This window comes from Pholcus phalangioides, unplaced genomic scaffold, assembly GCF_987345545.1.
Source record: "Pholcus phalangioides strain wild (caught in Gottingen) unplaced genomic scaffold, Ppha-v1.0 ptg000015l_1, whole genome shotgun sequence".
Taxonomy (NCBI): domain Eukaryota; kingdom Metazoa; phylum Arthropoda; class Arachnida; order Araneae; family Pholcidae; genus Pholcus; species Pholcus phalangioides.
In genome coordinates this window covers 5,687,169-5,710,779 of record NW_028301608.1, presented here as the reverse complement: position 1 = coordinate 5,710,779, position 23,611 = coordinate 5,687,169, and the positions used below count along the sequence as shown (strand labels likewise).

The window sequence follows — 23,611 nt, the reverse complement described above, 5'->3', positions numbered from 1 at the left end:
AATTGATCATGTGATTTACTGTATGAGTGACTGAGTGATTGCTTATACGAGTTCCAAAGTGAGTGATTGACCATATTAGTGAGTGTGATTAACCACGAGTGATTCACTGTATGAGTGGCCAAGTAAGTAACCAAGTGATTGACTGTGTAAGTGTTCAAGTGAGTGAGCGAATAATTGTATGTATGATTCACCGAGTGACTGCCCATATGAATGTATGAGTGACAGTATGGTGTCCAAGGGGGTTACTGAGTGATTGACCACATGGGTGACCAAATGAGCGATTGAGTGAGTGCTTATTTGAGTTTCCAAGTGACTGTGTGGTTCACTGTATGAGTGATAGTGTGTGACCGTAATAATGATCAAATGAGTGTCTGATCCCCCGTTATTAGTGATTATGCAGTACTTTAATGGGCCCTAAAAATTTGGGATTTGCTGTGAAGCATAAAATAATTGTTTCCAAATTTACGTTGCAGCGAAATTTTTCAGCATAAGCTGGAGTATAACAGTCCTTGAAGAAAAACATTAAAATCCCCCAAATACCCCCCACTCCATCACGCTTAATACATACACCAATGCATTTGTGACAACAATAGACATTATATTATGCTTTGTGCAAATTTCTGCCGCATACTCACCTAACATTTACCAAAGGGGTGAAATGTAGGGTTCGAAATGAGATATCTGGTCCAACTCACGTAGTCACTCATACGGTCACTGCAGGTGAAATGCCAATCGGTTAATGTCTACCGATATAAAATAACTTTCTTGATCATTCATGTGGTCACTCATACAATCATTCATATCGTTGCTATGCGGTCACTCATACAATCATTCATATGTTCACTATACGGTCACTCATACCATTGTTCATGCGATCAGGGCAAGTGAAATGTCAGGAAGTGTTTGTTCAATTCACTTGGTCAAGGCTGGCAAAGTGTCAAATGGATATCCAACCCACTTTATCACTCATATGGTCACTGACATGGCCATTTTCACCATCAATCATCTGTCACATATATGGTCAGAGCAGGTAAGTAAATTTCCAGTTCACTTGATCACTGTGAATTGGGGGCTGAATGTTCAACTTACTTGATCATTCATACTGTCACTCACACGGTTAGGGCAGGCAAAATACTATCGGGGCTAAATGTCAAAATTACTTGATCATTCATTTTGTCATGGATATATGCCCAGCTCACTTGGACCATCATTCATGTTCTTTCATGCGGTCAGGGTAGGCGAAATGTCTAAGGGTAAATGTCCAACTCACTTGATCACTGATAGGATCACTCACCGGGCTGCTCATATGGCCAGGGCAGGTGAAATGTACCGGGGGCCAAATGTAACGGGGACGAGATGTCTGGGACGGAATGTTGGGGGCAAAGATTCCGTGAACCAGATAGATCATTCTTCCCAAGTCTAACATGGAAGTTTTTGGTGTAATGTTTGTTACAGTGCTGCCACCTACCATCAATTTTGTAAACTATGAAATGTAATGATTGAATATTTGTACCATTGTAGGCCTGTTGCACTCTGTGGTGAGACTTCAACAGGGAAATCGGCTCACCTTAAAATTGGGAAGCACAGAAAGCAACTTCAGCCTATCACCACTGTGGTGATGGTGGGGTTCAAACCCAGGTCCTCACAATGTGTGATTTTGGTTCCCGGGTGCACTGGAGGCCCAACTGTTCATTCTGGCGATGAAGGCAATCCAGTTGGTTGACAGATCTCGTTTCAGTTTATTTCCAATATACTATATATCACTTGCGAGCATTATTTCCTGATTTCCCACCCCAGAACATCACAGGGCCTTATGGCCCCAGTTTGAGAACTGCTGCTGTATTGCAATTATTTTCAATAAGGCATATTTTTGCAAATAAAATTTTATTTTTAACCCATTTATTGGTTATAGACAAAAGTAACTAAGAAAGGACCATTTATTCATGGTGAATAAGTTTACAAAATATGGACATTTGGAGAATACGTCTGTGTACACAGAGCTTTTTGCGGAGAAGAAAAAAATTCTCTAAACTGGTATAAGGTAGCAACATGTTACTTTGTCATTCTGCACAGATATTAAAATTCTGTGAGCAGAGAAACAGGTCTGTGCAGGAAAAATGAAAGACGGGGTGCCTAGAGGTGGATTTAATGGCATGCATGTGCCATGGGCTCTCACTTCTGAAGGGCCTTGAAAAACCCAGCTTCACACGTTTTTCTGATTTAAGGACCCTAATATTTTCTTCTATGCCCAGGGCCTCAATTGACCAGACCTTTATCTGCTTCTGAATGTACCCGCATCTGGAAAAAAAAAATTGCATTTACCGTGATTATGTATGCCTATAGTATAATTTGAAAAAAATCCTAATGAGTTTAGTATGTGTGTAATGAATATAGTCGGACCCCCCATTCTCACCAGAACATGGTCCACATCACCGTTTCAATGAAGATAAGCAGGCAACAATCGTACCCTAATATAATGATACAATGTGTATTATGAGCTATTATGTATATTATATCATATAATATGATTTATTATGTTTAGCAATCACGCGACACTTGGGTATTATGCATAACCACTGGTAAAGGTGATTAATTCAAGAAAATTTATCAAACTTACCAAAATGCTCTGCAATTATGCATAATAACTAGTTATAATGTATAATAACTACATTTATCACATTTACCATAATATATTCAGGTATCAAAGAGTACTGTGAAGTCTATCCTCCAAATTTAAAAGAAAAAGATGCTCCATTGCTAAAATTGCGATCAATTTGTCTAATATCTATAAATGCTAAAGAAAAAAATTGCAAATAAATACAATTAACACATAGCTTTGATATTTGTCCACATCTTTAATGAAGTGATTACATGACTCACAATCATCTGTAGACCCCCGTCAAGTAAGTAAAAAAATATATTACAATCCTTCAAATAAAAATCAATTTCCGCTCTGCCTAAAGCAATACACAGTTCCAACCTTATTGATAAATTATTTGAACCATTTTTTTTTCTTCTGAATATACGTTTTAAGCAACCCTGTTTCACTTTTACTGGAAAATTAAAATAAGTTAGAACATGAAGCATAAAGTTCCAATATTTATATGTATGAAGTTGGTAGCGCATCTCTTTCTGTCATTTGTATTGTTATCCAGGAAAATCCACATACATTAATTTGCATACTTCTCGCAGGCCCTTGCACTGGATGATGGGGATACGTATTAATGCAATGTTGTAAACTAAACCACACCTTTGTCAGAATATCTGTATTCCAGAATGTCATCCTCAACTATACCAAAGCAGCATGAAAAACAAAGAGAAGAAAAAAGCATTTTATGCAAAAAAGCAGTACACCATATGCATTTGTGTGCAAGCATAAGGAAGTTAATGTACAAGCAATCAAAGTTACATTAAGAAAAAAATGCAAGTTATGAGCAGTGATATTAAAGCAAAACACACGCATCGCTAAAGCCATTATATGTGATGCAAGCTATAAAACAGTTGTTAGTTAGCTTTGTACCATGCATTGCAAAATGCTACAAATTCAATTACAAAAAAAAAACCCTCAAATTTTTTTGCAATAACTCACACAAACTTTTATTTTTTGCAAACATTGCTATCTAATCCGATGTATTGTCAAACTCGGTTATAATGACATCAAAGGTTTCATGAAATCTTGTCAATGCAACCAAGGTTGTTTTCAAGACCATTTTTATAAAAACTAGCTATACCTGGCGCTGCCTGGGTTTTCTTCAATGAGGTTTTTTGGATAACGTGATATCTTTCTTTGAGGAACTTCGCCAATATGGCGACTTCCTGCGTGACTCATAAAATAAAAAAATCTAGATTTAAAGAAACGTAGAAATGAATATTTTTTTCCCTTTTTGAAGGGGTGCTGGGCATTTCAATCCCCCCCCCCCCAAACTTCAAATTATCCGCATCTGCCTGTTTCAGCTTCCAAAAATTCTTAGTTAAAGAAGCTGTGGAATTGCTTCAATGTACTTTACGGGCTCATCATTAATTTTAAAACAACCTAAACTATATCAATTTATGCAGTTGAATATTAAAAGACAATACAGAGACATTAATTTTCATGCTTGAGAAGATATAAATAAAAAGTTGAAATCAATGTTATTGCATGGATATCCAACTGAAAAATAGGTCCGGCTAATTACTTCATATTTAATTTCCTGGGCTTTGTATCTCTAAGCGAACTCAATATTTTAAAAATCGAAAATTCAATACAATTTTTAAAATTATTGATGTGGAGGAAAATGCCACTAAATTTCCGCATTTCTACAGTAAAATCGGCAATTTTAACACTGATTTCTATGATCACCCTTAGCCTGACCCTCAAAGTGATGCTGATTATGATGTCTATTCAAAAAGCCTCATTACTGGGAGTATTGAAAATGTGGAAAACCATTATAAAGACAAACTATTATACATATACGGGAAGCATTAAAGAAGTGACAAACCATTGTAAAGGCATATACACGTCTGAAACACATTGCTAGGGAACCACGGTAACCAAAGTAAACTAGTTCCGAAAGTGATTGTTGAGGCCCAAAAACCATTGTTGCCCAACAGTTTTTTGCCCATTTGAGGCATTTGGCCTGCTTTGACAAAATTTTAAAGTAGCCTATCGTTCAAGTCTGGTCCCACTTGGTATATATGCAAAATTTGGCGACGATCGATCTAAAATTGTAGATTTGTGTAGAGAACATGCACACACAGAAAATCAATTTTATATATTTACAGATATAATCTGATGCAATAAAATGCTGTGCATGAAGTTATTTCACGATGATTAGGGTGACCATATTTTATTGAGAAAAATACAGGTAATTGGAATCACATTAATTCTCACCAATCAGTTATCACCAAAATTACCAAATATTGCTTATAAATATTCCTTGGCGAGATATACAAGTACTAGTCTGCTAAAATGTATTTAACAGGGGAAAAAAATAATATGGCAAATATGTGAGATGAATATTTATAGTCATATATTCCTTAAATAACACAATTCATAAATTATGCAAATTACTTTTATTTTAATTCTTCCTAAGATTCTAAATTAAAATAAGCTTCATTGAAAAATGTGGGGAGAACCATTAAAAAAGAATTTATTCCTATTTAAAAAATAAAAAAATCGGGAAGGGCAAAATTCTGACATGACCTACACAGGTCATGTCAATGAGTAAGTAGGAGCAAAACTTTTTTTCAAAGTGGCATCAATAGACGAACATCCCTGAATGTATTCGGCTCTAATTCCTTAAGTAAACGTCAGAAAAATAGAAGCAAAAGTGGCAAAAAAAAAATATGCATTATTAATATCCAAAGTGGTTGTGTTTCCATCTTATGTTATAAGCAAGGTTCAGTAAAATTATTCTCTATCAGAATCAGCCCAGGCTGCCAGGGTTTTTTCAGGTTTATGATACCGAAATACGAGAAAGTAAGCTATACAGTCGATGTTCATTATAATGACCCAACGTTACGGAGCCTATTCCATTACAATGACTGGTAGGCTAAGTGATAAATGTTTTCATATAGCCACTACCATATGTTTTCCTTTTGATACAACGACCAACTTATATAGTGTTTGTTTTCAACGGGACAATGGGGGGTCATCATAGAGTGTCGACTGCATATGCTGTAGCCAAGATAAATATAATAGACCTAGTAATAAATGGTAATTATTTATGTAATTATTACATCAGTGGTGGCTCATTACTGGGGGGGGGGGGGTGGGCAAAATAGTTTTGCATCTTGATAAATGAGCTTATATTATGGGTTTTCCCCATATTCCCTATAATCTAAATAGCATTGAAAATCATGGGTTTATTAATGTATTTCCATGACAATGCAAATGACACCATTAGAAAGCATACTTTGAAAGTGTAGCTTTTGATGGGTTTTGCTCAAGGATTTTTTGGGGTTTTTTTTCAGGTTGGGCAAAATCACACCAACCCTGCAGGCTGCCAATTATTGATGTCATAGCCGAGGTGTCATTACAAGAGAGTTTGGCAGTATTTTAAAAATTCTCAGTGAAAGTCCTTAATTTGAGTAATATAATAATTGAGTATAAGTAATATAAGAACTGATACATATAATTTTAGACTTGATAAACTTAGGTCATTTGAGTATTTTTAAATCGTATCAAGATCAATGAAGTTCATCACTGTTAACACTTGATTTTTCAGGAAGGAGCAAAATTCAATAGCATAATAAGGTTATGAGTTTTAAAGTTTAGGAATCACTTTAATCATGGAATCCACATCCTGGGACTTCCTATGGGCTCCCATTTATAGTAAATTTACAGTGTAGAAAAAAAAAAGATTCTTATAAGGTAGAAGATTTGTCACACCTTTCCTGCATGTGTGGGGCTATGACTTTCATATAGGTATGCAATCAATAAGAATGATTAGTGAGCACATCAACTAATATGGCTTGAACTGAAAGTTTTCATCATTATGATCGACAAGGAAATAGATGTGCTACGCAAACAAAAGAGAATTTTGTGTCATATACATGTTAGATTTCTGAGAGTTTCTGCAACGTTTGTGTCTGCTACATTAGTATAAAATAAATTTGATCTAATAATTTTGCATACACTAACATTCAGTTCAAAAAATAAAAAAAGTAATTTCATACAGAAAACAAATACATAATTTGTTTTAGGTGCTGCCAAATGAAGGTATGAGCTGCAACTCGTAGAGTGAAGCCATGTTAAATGATGTACCTGTGAATAATTAATTTTATTCAGAATTCATTGATTGCAGCTTCTAAAATGCATGCCTCTAATGATAAAAATTTCTTAGACATGTCTAGTTCAGTACAGAAATGTGATCTAGTTCAAGCTTATTCTTCCGAGATCCCAGGAAATTCCTGGTTGCATTTTAGATGCTGGATTTTGGGAAGAAACCCTAGCTCTATCACTCCTCAAAGTTTTGTTCATGAGTTTCAAATCACCCTGTATAAGACAGTCTATCCTGAGCAGCCAATTGGTTTTCAATTTTTTAAACAAAAAGGAGCCAATATGACATACATATGTGTGAGGTACATAACTTTGCATCCAAGCAAGGAAAATCAGAATGAAATTAAAAAAAAAAAAAAAAAAGATGTATGGGGAATAACACAGAAATACAAAGCCCTTGAAAAAAACTTCCCAATGTTCTTTATAATATATTAAATGTTTGCATTGCACAAGAAAATGATTTGTTCAAGTGTAGGAAATTTAATTAATAACGCTTCAGAAGCTGGAAATGAATTTTGAAATCATTACCTCTATGTCTTACAAAGTGAAAAAATAAAAAAAATCAAGGAGAGTTTTTTGAAGGAAATAGAAGTATATCCACTTAAAGGAGAACGACAAACTTTTAACATATTTTCAGGAAAAAAGTCATTAAAAACCTCTATTTTCTTAAATTTTTTTAAACGACCAACAAGAGTAATCAAAAAAAAAAGAAGCCAAAAAAGATATTAAAAATTACAGCATACAATAATAACATATTATTGCTCTCTGCAGAGTAAACTTCACAAAAACCGCAAATTAAAACATCTCAAAAACTACGAAAACAGTTCTTGAAATCTTAAAATATTTGTATAATATATTAAATGATAAAATGATGTATGTACTCATAAAAGACGGGTCACATCTTCTTTTCCCTCCCCTACATTCTATAAAAAAATGCTGGAAATAGTAAAAATGCTAAGTACACCTAGTAATTATCACAGAAAATGTGAATTAAGAAGGAAAAAAATATGTGTTTGGAGAAAGTTATTTAATGCAAGTTTTTTTTCTTAATGCTAATGAAAATACATAAAAAATTTTCTCCATGATATGATACAAAACTGAAATAAATAGCTCAAGACGATACGTAAAAAGTTGAGGAAAAAAGACCTTTTTCCTATAAAAAAATACTTATTGCACCTAATGAAAAAAAAAAAACTAAAAAAATTTCTGATAAGAAAGCGGCAAAAATAAGAAAAGGTTAAAATAAAAAAGGCAACCTCTTCATTGAAAATACGTAGAAAATGTTTTAAATACATTAAACCAGATCAAAAATGAGGAGGGGGAACCTTCCAGAGATCCTCTACAAATAATGAAGGCACATGCTATATATGTAATACAGAATGAGCAAATATGTTCATCATTACACTGATATATAAAAAAATAACACGCACGCAACATTGATTTTTCTCACATTACATCTACAAAAAATTCACAAGGGTTTCCCATAGCAGCTTTAAAAGATTGTGAACTACCGGTAAGCTCTGGAGGCATAGCATCAAGGCGCTGAGGTGCATCTTGGGCCAAATGAGTGTTGGCGCTGCGGTCGCTACCACTGCTGCCGGGACACACTTCAGAGGGATTCTGAATGCGGCGGCAACTTCTTTGGCTTGCAACTTCCGAGTCACTCCCTCCTGGGCTTCCGGGCTTTCTCTCCTTCTCTCGAGATGCATCACCACCATTACTACTACCACCTGGTTAAGAACAAATGCATATCATTAGTTACTTGTTTCTAAAACGATCAAACACTGCACAATTTTTTCCCTGTTAGCTAAATTAGTTTCAAGATATTTGATTGATTAGTACAGTAGAACTTGGTTAATTCAAATTTTGGATAATTCAAACTTTTACGAACTCTTTAGTTTAAAATTTGTAAATACCTGATCCACTATGTACACTGCTTCCATCTCTTGCAAAGCTTTTCAAACTGTTATTGTCATTAGTGAAATTGAATGGCATTGGCATGAAACCAGTGTTCTGTGGGATGTAGCTACCCGAGTAAGGCATTTGATTCCCCCAAGGAGGAACAGAAGAAGGAGGTGGAAGGGGACCTAGTGTGTCTCTGTCTGCTTCACTGACAGAGTCTTCGTCATTTATTTTCATATTTGCCATGCCTAAATTTGAAAACAAAAAAAAAAAAGATTGTGAAAGTAACAATGAAATATAAACTTATAAAATAAAATTACATCAAAATGTTATGTTTTATTGACCAAGTAATGTCGTGTAACTCTGTAAATATAGAACTTAATGTATTGAACTTTGTTCTTCACGAAAAGTACTTATCAAATTATTCATTGTTTTAACATGCTTGATATTTAATTAGTAAGTTCATTTTAACTCATCAATTATCTATTCAAAGTTAAGACATGATTAGTTTTGAAATTGTTAAAGTTGACAGGTATAACAACTGTACCTTTGAAAAAGCTAAACAGTTACTAAAAAAATAAATTTTAAAACTATACTCATGACAATTTTTAAAAAGCTGCCAGATAATATAAATGTTAATTTGCACACTTACTTGAACACAAGTCTCCAAAAACATAATAGCACTGCTCGGAAAAGGTAATTTTATTTACAGTATGACGTATATAGCCTGCTTTAAGAAGTTGAGTAGCATATTTCCTAGCATCTCTGCGATCTTGAAAGCCTTGAACATGTGTAAAGAGCCAATCCACTACATCGGCACCTGGGAAACACAAATACTGTTATTAACTTTATGAAGAAATTTAAAATCAAGCATGAAATCAATATTACGATTTAGGGGCCATTCAAGTATTACGTCAGCATCGATGGGGAAGAGGCTTTCTGATTTGATGACTTTTGATGATGGGGAGTGGGGGGTGTTTGGATAATGCTTTTGTCATCAACTACTCTTTATGAAAATATGAAATATTTTTAATGGTATCTTACTCAATGCGCCAAAAACGAGAAAAACCTTTTGATAGTTTGTGGGCGCTTGACGTTACATTCTCTCCTATTGATAAGTGCCCTACAGAGCCACTTTAGTGATCTGTAAATGTTTTGCAGATCCAAGTGGTCTGGAAATGTGTCCGTGCCTCTTAAGTGCTCTGAAACTGTGCCACACATTACTTAAATAATGTGAGAATGTGCAGCGGGTAACTTGAGTGATGTAGAACAGCACTGGGGACCACTTAAGTGTTCTAAAACTATGCCATACATCACTCAAGGGAATCTCTAAATGTGTCACAGATTGCTTAAGTGTTCTGGAATTGTACCATGGGACAATTAAGCGATCTGTAAATGTGCCGCTTGGTTCATTTTTACAAAATTAGGTTTAAGGAAGGCAGGCAGCATCAGATAACCCACAGGGCCATACTTGGTCCGCAGGCCAAGGGCCTTTATGCGATTTATCATTATATGGCTTAGAGGGTGTATCGCGATGAATTTATTAAAGATAAATTTTGAGTTCAAAGCCTGCAAATAACATTGAAATTAACAGAAATTGATTACAATAACATATAAAAGTATTTACTTATGAAATTTCAATTAAAAAAATATTTTTTATTAAAAAAATAAATTTTTGATCATCGAGGGGAATGAGCCCCCCCCCCCCATGCATGTCTCTGATCCCACCAATATGCTTTAGGATTCAGAGGGGCAGAGCTAATGACCAAAATTTGCTGACAAGGGGGAGTCAAAAATGGCTAAAAATTTGCTTACGTAATACATGAACAGCCCCTTATGAAAATGCACAAGGAAAAGCAAATGTGAGGAGGATACCATTAATTTTTTTATTGATATACCATTCATATTTTTTTATTTATCTGCTTTATTCCAGAAGTGTTACACTTTTATATCAAAAAAACTTAAAAGTTGAAGATGTACTCCAATTGGTCCGATTGCCTGTTACTTCAAATCTAAACTTTTACATAAGAACTTCATAAAACAGAAGTACACATATACAGGTAATCCTGTTTAAAACACCATGAAAGAGCTTACCAATGAATGCATTGGGTATGACTATCTTTAGCCACATGCGATCTCTAACATCAAGACCAGATTCTGAAGAAGCCATTGCTTTCACAATGGTCAGCATATCTGTCTCTACAGTAAGATTAGTTTCTTGAAAAGGCCCTAGAAATAAAGGAAAAACCCTGTTATTTATAAATATTTTCAAATAAACTATCATAATTGGACATTACGCAACAGTTAATACGATTTGATAGCAATAAAATATATCAATTCAACAATTTGTCTCTGTCGCTGTATACACCATCTCAACCCTCCAAAACCATTCCCACAATGCAACAAATGAAACTGTAAATCATACCTGATGTGTTAGATCGGAATTAAACTTAAGTTTTGGAAACAAAAATTTTTGAATTACTTCAAAAATAAGAGAGAGAAAGAAAAATTTAATTTTCTTAAAAGGTTCGGGCGAATAATGGTGTATGTTACATTTTTTGTAAAATCAGTTTTTTGACCGAATAATGGTCCATATATCTTCAGTGCTGCAGGTTCCTTAAGTTAGTTCCTGCAGAAATCCACATATTTTATTGCTATGCCATTTTGAACAGCTGCAATCATTAGTATTGCAGTTTGAGTTCTATAATTGGAACTGTTTATGTTGCCATTGTGTGTCTCAGTTACCTTCCCAGATGGAAAAATGGTCTATGTTACTCTCAGGGGGGGGGGGGGGAATTTTCATTTTTTTAAGTGATAACTTCAATCACATCTACTGCAAAGTTCGAAAAAAATGACATAGATGAGGGGTTCTCAAACTGTGCGGCACGGCACCCTTGTGCGCCTTCAACCCTGACAAAGGTTTTTCGAAAATATTCTTTATTAAACAGCTCTAGGGAGAAGCCGGAGCTTGCAAATAAGCATTGAATAGGGGAAAAGGTGCCTTGGGTGGAAAAAGTTTGAGAACCCCAACATAGACCGTTATTCATCTGAACCCTTGAAAGAAGACAGCAGATAAAAACTGACCTTGCTCTACATAAAATTATTTAAATTGAATTTGCATTTCTTGAGTGTTGTAAAAGTAATAATCTAATAATTTAACATTCAGCAAAAATTATAAAGTAATGTTTTAGAATTACAGAGCAAAAAATACACATAGAACAAGAACGATGCATCATAATTTTGTCGCTAGTTAGAAAAAATTCCAAACATCTTGATTTTTGAGAAATGAAAAAAAATTTCCTCCATTCTTAAAATAGGTTTTTTGTAAGGAGTAAATTGAGTCTAAAATTTGTCATATTATAGGGAATGTTATTATAGTTCCCGTTTGCATGATATAAGAAGGCTTTTTTAGTGACAATTGGTCTACTGATAGGGTTAGATTTTTTCATTATCATCAAATTGGGTATTAAATTTTTCCTTACTGTCAGATTCTGGTATTGAGCTGGTTATAGATGAACTGGTAGATGTTAGAGTACTCACAGATGGTGGCCGCAGAGGATATTCTCCAGCTGGAGGAAAAAATAGAATTATAGAGTGACACAACACATTATCAACAGGGTCAAAATTAAAAGTCACAACACATTAGAAGAAAAAGAAGTGACTTTAGTTTTCAAGTAAATTCTTGCCCAAGAAAATTTTCATGAAAAGTTCATATTTTAAAATGAAGAATCAGGAATGTGTGAACCATATTTTTTAAAATGTAATAAATGAAATGAAATTCAGACTGAGGTAAATGCATAAGTACTGGGCCGCTTCAGAACATTTAATTCATTATATATTCAAAACTTAAAATAATATCTATTTGATAATTATTTTTAACATAATCTAAATTCTTATCCATCACTTATTAAATAAAAATTTGAAGACTCAATTCAAAACTTAAAAAAATAAAAATGTACCAGTAGTGGGCCACTCTAACTTCTGATGTACCAATATCTCCTGGTACTTCAAGAGTTAGCGTACTTCATTCAATTTATGGGCTACCCAAAAACTAAATGAAGAGGAAAAAAATTATACATTACCTTCATTATTATTAACATAACTGTAAAAAAAACACTATTAAGGGAAAAAATATAAGTTTAATAGGGATGTCGATAATAACACTTTCCATTGAAAACTCTGGTACAATAGTTTGCACTTGTACCCCAGTATTTTTTTTCATGCAAAAAATAAACAAATGAGAACTTTTCATTTTAGATGTGGTTACAATGCAATAATATCTGAAAATGTTACGTCAAACACATTTTCTTTTTTTTGTTTCAAAACTTTCATTTCTTATTGATCTCAAACCTTGAACAGATATCATTTTCCCCTTTTATATTTCCAGAACCATACATAAACGCACTTTTGAGCACTTTGTTTGGTTTAACAATCAAAAAGTGACCCAAAATCATTGAAGATTCTACCATTTTTCTTTTAACTTTTCTTTTCTTTTTTTTTTCATTTTAAATTTTGTCTGCCTCTAAAGCTTTAGTGTTTATTCTTTTTCTAAAATGTTGAAATGTTTGAGAAGTTGGCACTATAGAAATTATAGCTAGTTTCCCCCCTACAAACGCCTGCATATCTGACCACAAAAGAGAGCTTCTGAAAGAAAAATGTATGTTTAATGCCCAGTAATGTATATAAAATGCCCAGCAATATAGCATTTAGATTGTTTACAAAAGACATTATCTCCCTAGCACAATTGATAATTGCAATAAGACCATGCAGCCCACTATTGAAACAATTTGAAAATTATTGACCCCTAAGTGGGCCACTCCTTTAGGTTTATATACCATCAATTTCTTATCTTTGAACCACAACACAATGGATAAAATATTCAGAATGTACCGACATGAAATAATACTTTACAACAAAATGAAGTGGAAGGGAAAAATATTTGATGCACACGTCTTTTTAAAAGTGCTAAAAATCAGTCAAAGCAATACTCCCTTTTCACCCACTTTTCAAAAAATCCATCCAGCTTCAACACAAACTGAAAAATAAAACAATGGGACTTGCTATATAATAGACAAAAGTTCAAACTATTCAGATTTTTTCTTATAATTAATCGTTGATCTTGAAATCTGGTTTTTTACCAACTTTTAAAACAAGTGGCTCACTACTGGTGCACTTACCTTAACATGTGTTACTATTACTAGTTATAATGTAACAAATTACATGATTTACTAATAACTAATGCTATTGATTAGGTATTGTAACCCCTCAAGGAAATTGACTTCACTTTAAAGTGACTTCTTTTGCCGATGGGTAAAATGGCACTTAAATGTCTTCTGCTATATTGAAGGGTTTTTCTAACAAAAATCAAAACTTAACACTATGTTATTCAAAGGATAAAATTTTAAATTTCATATACATCCCATCAATGTGCACAACTGCAAGAGTAGAACAAAAAATGTACCTCTGGTGGCTTCGATATGTGCAACCCATGCCCCAGGGTCTATTGGCTGTACTGGCTCTGTTCGTGGAATCGTGAAGTAACCTTTAGGATTTGGATCCCAACATTTGGCTACAACCAGCTTGATTGGCCTACAAAATTATTTTAATATTTGTAGTTTTAATGAGAAAGTTTTCACATCAAAATATCACATTGAATAAATATTTCACATAAAACGGGGGGGGGGGGGGAGTTTCACAATGAATTTGGAAATTAATTTAAAAAAAATATTATCACCATTGCACATCTCTCACATATGAAAGCATACACAAGTTAACACAGTAAGACAGAAACACACAAAGAAACATAGGTAATACAAACTGAGCAAACACACAGAAAGTGTCTATGTAACTCCAAGGGATATTTATCCTTCTAGGAAGCTTACAAGGGTGATATCTTTGCTACACATATAAGCAATTTTTTTCTTTTATTAGTTTTCTTATGATTGATTAACTACACAATCTCCTAAGTTTTTACTGGTCATATAAAACTTATTGTCATCGGATATGTGACAACATAATAAGACTTTATATTTCAAGAAAATAGTATATTAATAACTAGTACATAAGCATGGCACCATAAGCTTCCAACAACCCTGCTTATGTGCAAAAAATGTTGTACTTTATCTGCTCTAGAGCAAAACGACAGCTTTTTTATAATTTAACAAAAAGGAAAGAAATAGGAATACACCCCTGAGTATTATCCTTAAATTTACTTCTAAATTATAAAGAATTTTTCTTGCATTTAAAAGTATGCTACAAAATATACACACAGATCAGTACTTCTTCAGTTATTTGAACAGATTTGATGAAAAACATGAAAATTATACTTCGAATGTATGATTATACGATTTCTTAAATAAATAATTAGTTCACTAAGCTTACTTAGCATTAGTATCCTGCAACAGCCAAGTATATCAACACATATATAAGCTACTTACCCAGGTTTCTGCACTGCTTCTCTAAGAACACGAACAGCATCATCATTGCTCATATTCTCAAAATTGATATCATTCACTTGAAGAATCATATCTCCAGGTTCTATTCTACCATCAAGAGCGACAGCTCCACTGTAAAGCAGCAAATGGTTGAACAATTCAAATTATTGAATTCAAATGATGCAACAAAAATTTTCCATTAGCAACTTAAAAACAATTATTTGACTAAGGGGCCATTCAAGTATTACGTAAGCAGATTTTTAGCCATTTTTGACTCCCCTCCGCCCCCTTGTCAGCAAAACACTGGCCCCCTCCCCCTTGTCAGCAAAATTTCGTCAGCAGCTTAGAATATTTCATATCTTCAAAAAGGGTGGTCGATGACGTAAGCAATCTTCAAACCCTCCCCCCTTGTCATCAAAAGTCAGCAAATCCGAAACACCCTCCCGATGCTGACGTAATACTTGAATGACCCCTAAGGACATTAAAAAAATAAAGCTTGTGCATCTCGAATACGCTGAAATTACATTTTATTAGACTGTACTACATATATACACAAGTCTTGTAACAATAAAAACCTATCACCGGCCCCACATATTATCAAATGGTAATTCATGCTTGTCCTGTAAGCAAACCTATTTCTGTACTGTGTTTTACCATTCCAATTGATTTTATACAAGTATCAATATTTAAAAGTGGTGGAAAAAATGAATAGGAATTAAATTATTTTATAAGTACACTAGCTATAATACCCGGCGCTGCCCGGGTTTTCTTCAATGAGGCTTTCTGGATCACATGATATCTCCCTCTTTCTTTGAGGGATATACAAACTGTGTCTAAGTTAACTAATACGGCGACTTCCTGCGTGACTCATGAAATAAAAAAAATCTATATTTAAAGAAACATAGAAAGATATTTTTCCCTTTTTTAAGGGGTGTGCTAGGTATTTCGATCCCCCCCTCCCCCAAACTTCAAGTTATCCATCTGCCTGTTTCAGCTTTCAAAAATGTTTAATTAAAGCTGTAGAATTTTTTCGATGCACTTTATGGGCCCATAATTAATTTTAAAACATCTTAAACTATATGAATTTATGCATTTGAATATTAAAATACATTTCGGAGACATTTTATTCATATCGTCTCAAGCATGAAAATTAAAGTTGAAATCAATGTTATTGCATGGATATCCAATTCTAAAATAGGTCAGGTTAATTACTTCATATTTAATTTTCTGGGCTCCGTATCTCTAAGCAAACTCAATATTTCAAAAATTGAGAATTCAATACAATTTTTAAAATTATTGATGTGGTGGAAAATTCACTAAATTTCCCCATTTCTACAGTAGAATCGGCACTTTTAACACTAATTTCTATGGGGATCATCTTTTGTCTAACCCTCAAAGTGATGCTGATGATTCTGGCATCTATTCAAAAAACTTCATTACTGGGAGGATTGAAAAAGTGGCAAACAATTATAAAGGCATAAACTATTATAAATATTTTGGCAGCGTTAAAGTGACAAACCATTTTTTGTAAAGGCATATACATGTCTGAAACGCATTGCTAGGGAACCAGGGTAACCAAAGGAAACGTTCCGAAAATGATTATTGAGGCCCAAAAACCCTTGTTGCCTGACAGTTCTTTGCCCATTACGGACCATTTGTCCTACTCTGATGAACTTTTAAAGTAGCCTATTGTTCAAGTCAGGTCCCACTTGGTATATATGCGAAATTTGGCACCAATCGATCTAAAATTTGAGATTTGTATACACCATTCGCGTGCGCGTGCACACACACAGAAAATAAATTATATATATAGATTTAAGATTTCCATGATACAATAACTCTAAAGAACGAGTTAAAATTGTAAGTTAAGATACTATAGTGTACACTGAATCCATAGTTGCAATTGAACATTAAATTGCATCATAAATCAAACTTGATAAAAACAAATGCCGCTAAACACTAACCCTTTCATTATTGATCCCACATATATGCCACCATCACCACCTTTGTTTGATTGTCCTACAATACTGATGCCGAGAAAGTTCACTGTGTCTGCAGAATGAAAACAATTGAAAATGATACAAATGAAATATTTAATGCAATTCTGTTAACATTCCCATTGATATAACTGTTAATTTTACCAAGAAATATGGTTAACAAAAAATTCAAAATTGACTAATCACAAATTAAATTTTCAGTAAAAAATTTATATTGATCTCCCAGCATAGTATAACAAAACATACAGCTATACAGTACTTCACTCACCTAAATTAAGAGTGACCGTGATTATATTCAATGACATTGTAGAGTCTGTTATACTGCTGATTGAAGATGTCTGAAAGATAAGCAAAAATAAAATTTGACATAAATATTAGATCAATTTTTTTATTTTTCATTTATGTTAGCTAAGTTTTCAGTAGATGACAGGGCGCGATAGCCCAGGTCGATAAGATACTCGCTCAAAGTACCAAAGGATGTTTAGAGGTGTCGCGAGTTTGATACCCAGTTTGTGCTTGTCACAGGGGTACAACAAAAACGGTGACATGACCGCAGAAAACATTGCTACAGCAGGGAGTTCCCCATCAAGGGATTAGTGCACCAACCTCTCGATGAATATAAAAAACAAACCTGCCATTTGGAATCGGCAATAAATTGTAGGTCCTGGTGTGATTAGCTCTTGTGTGCAGAAAATGACCAAGGTACGACAAAAATGATCAAATGATCAATAGATGACAAACTGTACATTCAAACAATCACCCTTTATCATCAATTATTTATGACAATCAGTTGATGTCTTTCAATTTTTAGAACCATGTGGTTAAAAAAGAAGAGATGAACTAAAATTTCACCAATCAATGCAAGTGAGTGTCATTATATAAAGCTCAAACTGATGCAAGAAAAATAAAATAAAATAAATATTTGCAGTACATTTAAAATGATAATTCACATCACAAAAGTCAAGGCAAAAAATATAGAAACTGACTCTGCTCATAGGTGGCATTCTATGCCTTCGTCGTCTTCTCCTATGTCTGGGATGTATTCTAGATACACTGCTTTCCTCAGTTGTAGTTGATATTCTGCAAATAAAAAAGAAAGGAAAAAATAAATATTATTGTACTATTGAAGAAGATAGACATGATATTTTAAAGCCAATTCTTTCCATTAATAAAACCATAATAAAAATGAACTGAACAACTCACACGAATATTATGAGTATGACATTGGTTGAGACAATATTCTTTGAAGGTGTAAAAATATGAAACTTTCCAAAAAAAAACACCCTAAACTTTGATAGTAAAAAAAACAATAACGAAAGACAAAAAATAATCACCTGCTTGTAGTCTCTTCTTCAGAATCAAGGAAACTGGTACTTTCAATGTCACTTGTCATCATAGACGAGGATTCATAACCATGACCACCTCTGTGTCGAGAATGAAGATGATTCTGCTTTGTATGTCCATTTATTCTATTTGTAGGACAGCCACATGGACCTACATAAAAAATAAATGCAATATGAACATACAGGCACACATATTAGATACAAACTTAAATTTATTTATTTCTTTTTTTTAAATACATTTGATAAAGTTCTGATAAAGGTAAAGTTCAGGTAAAGTTTCTGATAAGCATATCATTGTGTCTATTTTTGATATTTTTTGTGTGTACAAACTGTATATTGATAATGTTGATACCATCACTTGTAGGACATAATATATGCAACACAATAAAGATTGATTGATTGATATCATTACTGTAAGTTTTAATTCTTTAAGTTAACCTTTTTGAAATATTGTGAAAGTTATTATTACATATCGACCAATGACACAGAATACATAAAATAGAACAGACCTACAAAGACGAGCAGATTAAAAACACAAGTTGAATTTAAAAAACTGAAGAATCATTAGTTTTTTCATAAAAAGATAATTTTCAGCATGAAAAGACAGTTTCTCAGAATTAGACATTTCACAGTGCTTTAGAAGCAAAGTCTTGAGTGATTAAATAAATTCAGATTAAGTACTTGATTATAGCGGGACCCCAATTAAATCTAATTCTGAATGGGTACGAAAACAGTATAAGTCTCAATGGATGTTTAAACTCACTTTTAAAATTAGAGATCAATGGATTCAATGTGTGCATATTAAACGCCAATAGGTTCTTACCATGGTCTTCATGAAAATGTTTCTCTCTGTGCTTGACCGGTCTATGTCCATGATGATGATCTGAATAAGATAAAAGCACAATTGAAGTCATACCCAAGCACTCAAAAGTTGTGGAACACATGAAACTCAGTATTCATTGTATTTAACAATAATAAAAAGTAAGGGCAATCAGTGAATGCTCTGAACTCAATGAATGCCAGAATGAATAACTGTTGAGTACAGAGATAACTGTACGTTTGTAAATGAAATACACGTTAGTTGTTAAATAGGATAACTAAACTGCATAAATGGCTTGCGAGTACAAAAGAATATTATTTGAATAAATTAGGAATTTATAATGATTACATGATTAATTCTCAGAAAACCGACCAATCAAATAACAATCTTAAAAAAAAAATTTTATCTAAGTTTTCAAAGTTTTAATTTTTTTTACTTTCTGACCATCTTTGTTGAACCACAGATTCAAATTTTCAAGTGATTACCTTTTCTTGAACTGATAACTGATTCTGTCTCTGTACATGTAGTGTCCCCAAGACCATCTCTATGTTCCAAGACGTTTGCACTGTGAAGAAAAGGGAGAGAAAATTACTAACTAAAAAAAATGGATGTTTTCATGCCATTAATCAATTTGAAATGTAAATTCACATTTTTTACTTTTTCTTTGAGAAAATTCTCATATCACTACAGCATATAACTTTTTTCTTAAAAATTTCAATTAAATATCAAAGTTTATAAGCGAAATCATATGATACAACACTTAAATTGCAAAGAACAAATAAAAAATTTGATAAATTTATTTATGATAGATTATTTGAATAATAGGTATTGGTGGGTTATTGGGATGATCAATTAGCAATGAAAAACCAGTCAAGTTAAAAAAATACCTGTTAAATTAATAAAAAGGTTGTGTTTAAATCATAAACATGAAAAGAAATGTCAGGTTGTCAGATGTAAATAAATCAAAATTATATCTTGTGACGGTTGGTGGGGTGTATAAGGAGCAGTGAATATGGAAAATTCCTTTATTTCACTTCAATACAGAGCATCTCTATATTAACATGTGAAACTGACAACCATTCACCCTGAAGGTTAAAATCAAACTCTCAAAATTTGTCTTCGTCTCTCACTAAAACTTAATCCTCATGTGCTCATGAATAAAAATACTACTATACGTCCTTGTCAACAGCTTGCCTGTTAAAACCTATTTTAAAAAGCATGCAATGGTCATCCTGATCATTTGGTCTTGTTATTGCATTTTGCAGTAAGTTAAAATTCCCTTGAAAAAATAAATGACTTTTTTGATCAAAATGTATTTAGACACTTTTTCTTGGCATAATAAATCTATGCTATTAAAGATTTTTTTTAAATTGTATTTATTATGTTCTACTATTTCCTTTGCTACTGAGGAAAAAAAGTAATGTTTCGAATCAGCCATATAGTTATTGCAACATTTCATTCCTAGATTCCCCTGTGTTTGCTTATCTTCCCTTAATCTCGGTGCGTAATCTAGAGCAGTGTTTCTCTACCGCCGGGACCTAACACTAGTCACACTGGGCCGTGAGTGATTGGCAGTTTCATTTTCCCATTTGTTTCTTGTTAGTTCTTGTTTCACTTATGGAAAAGAGATTTACCAGGCCGTGGGCTTTCAAAGGTTGAGAACCACTGATCTAGAGGAAATTTTTATCATTTACATTTTAATTTTGTGTGCCCTCACAAAATCCAGTGAAGTTTATACAATAAGGTTTTTTAGCTAATCGACCAAGGTGGGTCCAGTCCACATCAACTTATAAATGACAGCCCACTGTTTTGAATATATATATAAGTTTGTGGATATATATGCAAAACAGATTAAAACTTACTGGAAAGATGGTGGCCTACTATCACCGATGCCTACCGTCCTCTCAAGCGGTAGGCGTAGTTCAGACCTTTGAGACAATGTATCTGTGCACTGGGACGTGCTGTCTGATAAACTGCTGCCTTCTGCTGTAACAAGCTGGAGAAATGACAAAGAAATATGTGAGTAAATTTGACATGCTTTGCAGTTTTTATTAAATATTTTGCACTAATGATCAGCAATAACAAATAACTGGATTGAATAATGGATCAAATCAATTCGCTGTGAACTTTTTGCTTCAAAAACTGACATGTACAGTAGACTCCTGATAATCTGGTGGTGCACTAATCCAGCATGTCCAGTAATCTGCCATTTTTTGGCGGGATTTCTTCTATTTGAGAGAAAATATGTCATTGCGCAAAAGTTTATTTAAATGGGCTTTTCAATTGACTTCCAGCAATCAGGTGATTTCTGTAATCCGGCACACATTGATTTGACGTGTGCTGGATTAACAAGAGTCTACTGTATATAACACCCCTAATATAAGAAGAAATTTTTGAAAACAATTACTTACATTACTTACAATTACTTACATTACATTACTTACAATTTTGAAAGCTTATACACAAGTATATACCGTAATAATAAAATATAAAATCAAAGCCCTAGTCCAATATGCATTTTTCATTCAAAAAACTGATTAATAATTACGAACTTCCATATTATCACTGGACATCAGCATTATACAGCAACACCCTGACTTATGTCACTCATCTCACACTTATGTTATATCATCACGAAAATGATTTTTTTTTTTGCAATTAGAGACACTTTTAGAAAATCTTGTAGGCTTTTGACATCTTCTTAGAATAACAATGTTTCTTTGTGAGATTTGCATTAACAAGACAAGCACATATGCACATTTACCACTCTTTGCCATTTCCTCCTCAGAAGGGGGGAGGGAGAAATTATCAGTGGCATAATTTCAACTTATTTTGGCAGTTTTGGAACAAATTACTGACCTACCTCGGGGTATAGCTACATAACACATTGTAGCTATGAGAAATCAAAAAGTTAATTGTGGTATTTAAATATTTAGAATACATACTTAAATTAATATTGAAGATTAATATATAACAAAATGAAATGCAAAACAGATGGATATTTTTTTTTTACCCAGGAAACAACTCTTCCGCCAACACAAGGAAGCTTTGCATTGTCATCATTTATGACCTACCTCGGGGTATAGCTACATAACACATTGTAGCTATGAGAAATCAAAAAGTTAATTGTGGTATTTAAATATTTAGAATACATATTTAAATTAATATTGAAGATTAATATATAAAAAAATGAAATGCAAAACAGATGGATATTTTTTTTTTACCCAGGAAACAACTCTTCCGCCAACACAAGGAAGCTTTGCATTGTCATCATTTATTTCTTCTTTGACAACTCTGAAAAAGAAGCATCCAAACATTTGTATAAGTTTGCAGTAAATATGCACACAATATGACTAATTCTTAAAGTTTAATTTACGAAATATTAAAGTTTCACGTAAATGAAAAAATTCACATGAGAAATTATAAAGATTACAATGAATGTGAGACCTGCCCCACTATGTAGCAAACATTAAAATGAAGAGAAGAACTAATTAAATGACTCTGCCACTGCCACCTAGGATGAGCAGTATGGGGGCATGGGGAACAATGAATCTCAGCAAGTCAAGCCTGGTCTGCCGAGTCAATCTAAAAATAGCAGTATTTTTCCACTATTCAGTCAGCCAAGGTTAGCATAATAGCTTTGGCTTCTGTTCTGTTTGTTTCAGTCAGTTCCACCTGGTCAGCTGAAGTTGGCTTTCTAAGTTATGTCTTAGCTCTGCTTATTTACTGGAAATTACGGCAATTCTGGATGAAATATGGCCAGTAAGCCAAGCATTTTAAATTAACTCATTTATGTTACAAAAAGAACAGATGCAAGAAAATTTAAAAACAATTGTTTTCATCAACCTGTGCATATACATAAAAGAAAGTGTTATGTGAATAGTACTGCAATCAGTGTTATCTGAAAAAATAATTTTGGAGAGTAATTTCACTCCTCTCAAAAATTTTAAGGGGTGGTTTTGTGTAAAAAAACTTGTATTTTTCACGGAAAAACAGAAATAGTTATTAAAAAAAATTACCTAAAATTTAAAAGTATTTTCACTCCTCAAATAAATTTGGAGGGGTAAAATTTAATTTTGATGCTTGAATCATGCATCTAGATGTGCATTGGTGAACGCTGGCTGCAATATATCTCAATATATTGGAGTAGATGATGTTGATTGGTACAATCTGGTAAGATTTTGTGCACCGCCATCTATGCATTTCAACATAATTCATGTGCATCTTTTCTGAACCTGGAAGTGCAGCAGGGCCATAACTTGGCTGGGGCAACTGGGGCCCGAGACGAATGGGGGCTTCACAAAAATTTACACTCAGTTGCATAATTTTTTTTTATTTTCAGTGGGGCCCCTCAA

The 23,611-nt window shown here is 33.4% G+C and overlaps 1 protein-coding gene across 2 annotated transcripts in view; it reads right to left on the bottom strand.

Moving 5' to 3' along the window:
- Positions 1-2,835: 2,835 nt before the first annotated feature.
- The window catches only part of LOC149075320 (segment polarity protein dishevelled homolog DVL-3-like), a 28,539-nt gene continuing 7,763 nt past the window's right edge, over positions 2,836-23,611 (bottom strand). The window contains exons 3-18 of one of the 2 annotated variants that reach the window (XM_089242679.1): positions 22,481-22,550; positions 21,119-21,252; positions 19,742-19,821; positions 19,260-19,319; positions 18,428-18,587; positions 18,080-18,173; positions 17,362-17,431; positions 17,061-17,148; positions 15,100-15,228; positions 14,124-14,251; positions 12,145-12,231; positions 10,757-10,891; positions 9,315-9,482; positions 8,677-8,910; positions 8,272-8,490; positions 2,836-3,289 (exon numbers count right to left, since the gene is read on the bottom strand). In XM_089242679.1, coding sequence (XP_089098805.1) covers positions 3,240-3,289; positions 8,272-8,490; positions 8,677-8,910; positions 9,315-9,482; positions 10,757-10,891; positions 12,145-12,231; positions 14,124-14,251; positions 15,100-15,228; positions 17,061-17,148; positions 17,362-17,431; positions 18,080-18,173; positions 18,428-18,587; positions 19,260-19,319; positions 19,742-19,821; positions 21,119-21,252; positions 22,481-22,550 — 1,906 coding nt within the window. In that variant the 3' untranslated portion in view covers positions 2,836-3,239. Of the gene's footprint in view, positions 3,290-7,775; positions 8,491-8,676; positions 8,911-9,314; positions 9,483-10,756; positions 10,892-12,144; positions 12,232-14,123; positions 14,252-15,099; positions 15,229-17,060; positions 17,149-17,361; positions 17,432-18,079; positions 18,174-18,427; positions 18,588-19,259; positions 19,320-19,741; positions 19,822-21,118; positions 21,253-22,480; positions 22,551-23,611 lie in introns of those variants that run through there. The other variant, XM_089242678.1, reaches the window with a different exon arrangement.